At 42.5% G+C, this 5,765-nt stretch overlaps 1 protein-coding gene across 1 annotated transcript; it reads left to right on the top strand.

Moving 5' to 3' along the window:
- The first annotated feature begins 1,910 nt into the window (after positions 1–1,910).
- On the top strand, positions 1,911–4,143 carry LOC122426556 (gamma-crystallin A). The gene is made up of 3 exons (XM_043445559.1): positions 1,911–1,919; positions 2,038–2,280; positions 3,743–4,143. The coding sequence occupies exons 1-3, from the start codon at positions 1,911–1,913 to the stop codon at positions 4,013–4,015; spliced, it is 525 nt and encodes a 174-aa protein (XP_043301494.1). The 3' UTR covers positions 4,016–4,143.
- The last annotated feature ends 1,622 nt before the right edge of the window (positions 4,144–5,765 follow it).

The raw sequence follows: 5,765 nt of genomic DNA on the forward strand, positions 1-5,765 counted from the left end.
TACAGGCTTTCTTTCAATAGAACACAAGGACTACTAGAAAAAAAAAAGGTTCTAGTCTTTCAACACCTTTTCAAAATGCCGATTATAAATTGAGTTTATAAATACATGTAGTAGCAATTTGACCAAATGAACCTGAGTGTAAGTTATACCATCTTAAGGTTTTGTTAACACAGAACAGTTTTATTTAACATGTGCCAAAACTGGCATGTGGTTTGTTGACTTTTGTTAAAAGTGGTGGTGTATTTCAATGTGGCATTGTGGCTGGAAAGACCAAGGCAGCCTTTTCCACACTGGTTCAATTACGGCTGTAACTAAGGTTGACCAGTAGACCTGATGCATTAGGTCTGTCCACTGGTCCTTGTGTATACTGTTGAATTTCACAAGTCCCTGCCCAGCTTTTTTTTTTTTTTGGGGGGGGGGGTTGTCTAGCTCTGCCACATGCAAGGGAACGTTTTTCTTTGTAGCTGTTGATGCCTCTCCTCTTAACATCTGCAACTTTGCTTTACATGCTACCTGAGACTTTCACAGATGGCATTGTGGACATATTGCCAGCTATAGTTGGATGTCCTTTTAGATTGCCTCCACAGGTCAAGAACCAGGACCTATGTTTGATTTCATCTTTCTGCATATGTATGGGATGACAAAGCGTGGGGGATTGAGTCATATTCTGCCCCTGCATATCTGAAGAGTATTTCTAAAGCAATAGGTTGGCAGCAAGGGAGAAAGTTTCTCAAACAGTTGCCTGGGGCCTTCCTATGAAACAGTAATGCTTCAGGGAGGGGAAACTCAGGCAAATCATGCTGCTAGTTTTGAAAACAAAAAGCAACCCTAGAAGATGGGTTGAGGGGAGAAGGGAATGAGAGGATCCCGGATATGTTACTGCTCTTGGAGCGTCTGAGAGTCTCAGGAGACCTCTGTCATTCAAGCCCAAAGGGAGATGTTAAAACTCAGGACAAAATGTGGCTATTGACAAAATTTGCTGCCTTTCACTAGCACCTAAAAGTTAAACATTTACAGGTTGATTTTATTTTTTCACCTCATTAAAGTCATATATATGTACATAATAGAAAGTTAAAGAAACTGAAAACAAAAAAAGGAGAAATAAAAATGTAAAATTAAGACCTATAACCTTGCCATTCGTTGATATCTATGATTGACACTTAGGCTTCTACATGCACTAATTGTTTCTTCCCTACATAAACATATGCAAAATGTTTTTATCGAAACCACATAATACTGACAAGGTGATTTAGGAAATGTGGGCTTCCCAGGTTGTGTTAGCAGTAGAGACGGGGGTTCAGTCTCTAGGTCTGGAAGATACACTGGAAGAGGGCATGGCAACCCACTCCAGTGTTCTTGCCTGGAGCACCCCATGGCCAGAGGAACCTGGCCACTAAGAGTCGGACACTACTGAAGCAACTTAGCACACAAGTTAGGAAATGTAATTGCTTTTCAGTGAGAGGGTTTTATTTTGGTTGCCCTTAGCACGTCAAATCCTTCTGGAACTCATAGGATTGTCACGCGTCACCCCAGGGGGAACCACCAACCTCATCTCAGCAGTTTCCATAGGCAAACTGCACACAACACCGGGCACGTAATGTATCTCTAGAGCCCTGCATAGGCTGAGAAGTGCATCCTTTGTCTCCAAGGTCATAATGGCTCTGCTGACTTCAATTCCTTTCACTGGCACGAGTGAGGACAACCTGAAAAGGCCAGAGAGAATGAGAGCCCCCTGCCCCATGATCCCAAATGAAAAAACAAGGGAGAGAGAGGACACGGAAATCCCCTCACACGCCACCCCAGGCCCCTTTTGTGTTGTTCTTGCCAACGCAGCAGCCCTCCTGCTATATATACCAGATGCCACGTTTGTCCCCGTCAGGCTGGACGCTGATCACCCGCCATCAACAACCATGGGGAAGGTGAGCCAACTGAGGTGCCACACCAGGCCTGCTGCATGTTGACGGTGTGTGTGTGTGGAGGGGGGATGTATCTCCCAGCTGACTTCCTGCTGTCACCTTATGTTCCACCTGCACGCAGATCACCTTCTACGAGGACCGGGGCTTCCAGGGCCGCCGCTACGAGTGCAGCAGCGACTGCCCCAACCTGCAGCCTTACTTCAGCCGCTGCAACTCCGTCCGCGTGGACAGCGGCTGCTGGATGCTATATGAACGCCCCAACTACCAGGGCCACCAGTACTTCCTGCGGCGCGGAGACTACCCCGACTACCAGCAGTGGATGGGCCTCAGCGACTCCATCTGCTCCTGCCGCGCTATTCCTTATGTGAGTGTTGCTTCAACCCGACCGGTGTGACAGCATCACTGATCCAGGGCCATGAATTCCTATAAAAAGTCAGTTTGTTTAAACTCAGGACTAGTGTTCACAGTGAAATAACAAAGCCCAACTCTCCAGCATTGAAAAAAAAAAAAAATAGATTGCCTTTTTACTATGTTCTCATACGGAAACATTTAAACTCATTTAGCATTAAAAATGGGTAAATTGCTTTTAGGCATAAGAAATCACAATGATATAGCTTCTAAAACTAAATCTGGTAGCATCTAGCTGATCCCTAATTTCTAAATAAAAATCATGTGTTCAGTAAAGAAAAAAATCTATCAGTATATCATTATTTCTTAACGATAAAAATACTGACCGACTACGGGAGAACAACATAGATATAACATATTCTAGCAGTATTGGCGATTATTTTCAATACCTTTTCTATGACATACAGATTTAGAAACTGGAACAATGTATGTCTGCTTGCAAGTGGCTCCCTGTATTTAGCAGATATTATCAACTAATTTCTTACAAGGGTCAGAAAAATCGTTCATTAAGATTTCATGGGATGTAGGAGAAGGAAATGGCAACCCACTCCAGTGTTCTTGCCTGGAGAATCCCAGGGATGGGGGAGCCTGGTGGGCTGCCGTCTATGGGGTCGCACAGAGTCGGACACGACTGAAGTGACTTAGCAGCAGCAGCAGCAGCAGTCCTCACCAAAGTCCTGCTTAATGTCTATTAATCATGTGTAGTTTGTATTTGGACTTTCTGAATCACCAAATTATGTGTCGTGGAAAGCAGATTCAGGAAGTGAAACCAAAATTTGGCTGGAGAACTTTGCAGATGCAAAAAGAGGTACAAGATAAGAACTTCTTTGAGGCCAGAAACTCAACTGGTACAAGTGACTTGGCAAAACGTCAGACATGTGGACTAAGAGTAAATGTGAATTGTTGTCAATGGTGAGTGCAAAAGTGACTTAAAAACATGCTTGATAGGATTCAGGGATACACAGTCATAATGGAAAAGGGAGTTAAATCATCTCTGAAGACTCAACTAAATATAGTTACAATAGTTGTTTTTTGTTTTGCTTTCAAGAAATCCCTTTTGTTGACTTTATTTCAATGTTTATTTCTTCCATAAGATAGATCACTGGTCAGGTAAGTTTTATTTTAATACCCTCCCTGAAGAAGGAAATGGCAACCCACTCCAGTATTCTGGCCTGGAAAATCCCATGGACAGAGGAGCCTGGCAGGCTTCAGTCCATGGGGTTGCAAAGAGTCAGACATGACTTAGCGACTAAACAACAACAACAATTTGTTAAACCAACTGTGTGAGGAGAGGATACATGTGTGACAGGAGGGTTTGAAAACCATGCTTCATGAAGCTGCAGGATGACTGAGTCACTTTTACTGACATCAAGGATGCCCACAACTTATTTTTCATCTTTGGTTTATTGTCACAACAGACCAGCTCTCACAGGATAAGGCTGTACGAGAGAGATGACTACGGAGGCCTGGTGTCCGAGCTCACGGAAGACTGCTCCTGCATCCACGACCGCTTCCGGCTCAGTGAGCTCCACTCCCTCCACGTGCTGGAGGGCTGCTGGGTCCTCTACGAGATGCCCAACTACCGGGGGCGGCAGTACCTGCTGCGGCCGGGGGACTATAGGCGCTACCACGACTGGGGGGCCGTGGATGCCCGAGTGGGCTCTCTGAGACGGGCCATCGATTTGTACTAGGCTGTGCTTTCCTTAGGATCCACATAGAAATGCACTATATAGACAAATCGTGTTATGGGCACATAAGTAATGCTTGTTCATCTTAAAGAATAACTGAATTTTAATAAATGGTGACCCTTGGCAACTTACCTGGCCCTGAAATCAAGTGTTTTGAATGTCTGCTGACTTCCTGGATGGCAGCAGTATTTTTGAAGTCCCCATTCACATCATGGGAAGGAGGCAGAAACACTGTCTCTGCCTCTACAACCCACAGTATGAGGGAGAGAGAAAAGAAACATAATGAAAACTATTAAATCCATACCCAGGGGAAGATATGGAACCAACTGCAGCTGGGACACAAAAGGACCGCTGGAGAGGACTACATTATTCTGGACCATAATGTGAACTTTTATCAAAATTCAGTTATGGAATACTCAGCTATGCAGAGTGAAGTAAGACAATGTGCTATCCTGCACACCTCTGGGATCTCCTTCCCCTAGAGTTGCTCACCCAGAATGCTAATTGTTTTTATAAATTTATGTGAGCAAAAATAGTGCTCTGTCCCAGTTAAATTCTTCATAGAAATTGAAAAGCTCATTTAAAAATTCATATGGAGTTTGCAAGGGACCCAGAACAGCCAAAACAATCTTGAAAAAAGAAGAGCAAAGTAGGACTCATCCTTTGCAATTTCAAAGCTTACCACAAAGCAACAGTAAACAGCTTAGTGGGATACTGGCATAAAGTAGACATGGCGATGACAGGAATAGACTTGGGAGTCCAGAAATAATCCCGTATGTTTATGTTCAACTGATTTTTGACAAGGGTGCTAAGACCCCTCAATGGGGAAAGAATGGCTTTTCAACAAATAGTGCTAGGACTACTGGATATCCAAATGCAAAATAATAAAGTTAGATCCCCATTTCATACCACATATAAAAATTAATTCAAAATAAATCAAAGAACTCAAACTATGAAACCCTTGGAAGAGAATAGAAACATACATCTTCATGATCTTTTATTAGGCAATGGCATCTTAAAGATGACACCAAAAGCACAAGCAACAACAATAAAAATAATAAATGGGACGTCATCAAAACTAAAATATTTTATGCTTCCCAGGTGGTGCTAGTGGTAATGAACCACCTGCCAATGCAGGAGACATAAGAGACACAGGTTCAGTCCCTGGGTCAGGAAGATCCCCTGGAGGAGGGCATGGCAACCCACTCCAGTATTCATGCCTGGAGAATCCCATGGATAGAGGAGCCTGGTGGGCTATAGTCCATGGGGTCACCAAGAGTCAGACACAACTGAAGTGACTTATCATGCATTAGTGAATCAAAGAATGCCATCAAGAAAGTGAAAAATACATGTATACCTATGGCTGATTCATGTTGATGTATGGCAGAAATCAACACAACATTGTAAAGCAATTATCCTCCAATCAAAATTTTTTAAAAAAGAAAGTGAAAAGACAGACTCTTGAATGAGGGAAAATATTTACCAAATGTTTACAAACTTTTTATCTGGTAAAAGTCTAGTATTCAGAATATTAAAAAAAAAAAAAAAAAAACCTCTTAAAACAACAAAAGATCAAAAAACAAGCCAATTAAAAATAGGCAAAGTACTTGAATATTATATTTTTTATGAAGAAGATATATAAATGGTCAAGAAGCTACTGAAAAGATGCTCAGCATTATTAGCCGTTGTTGTTGTTGGTTGTTGTTTACTCTCTAAGTTGTATCCAACTCTTTTGTGACCCCATGGACTATAG

The sequence above is a fragment of the Cervus canadensis genome, chromosome 24, assembly GCF_019320065.1.
Source record: "Cervus canadensis isolate Bull #8, Minnesota chromosome 24, ASM1932006v1, whole genome shotgun sequence".
NCBI lineage: Eukaryota > Metazoa > Chordata > Mammalia > Artiodactyla > Cervidae > Cervus > Cervus canadensis.

Bases quoted from the DNA above. Each gene is read 5' to 3' on its own strand.
- LOC122426556 (XM_043445559.1), top strand. The intron at 2,281-3,742 runs GTGAGTGTTGCT...TTGTCACAACAG, and splicing joins CCTGCCGCGCTATTCCTTAT to ACCAGCTCTCACAGGATAAG.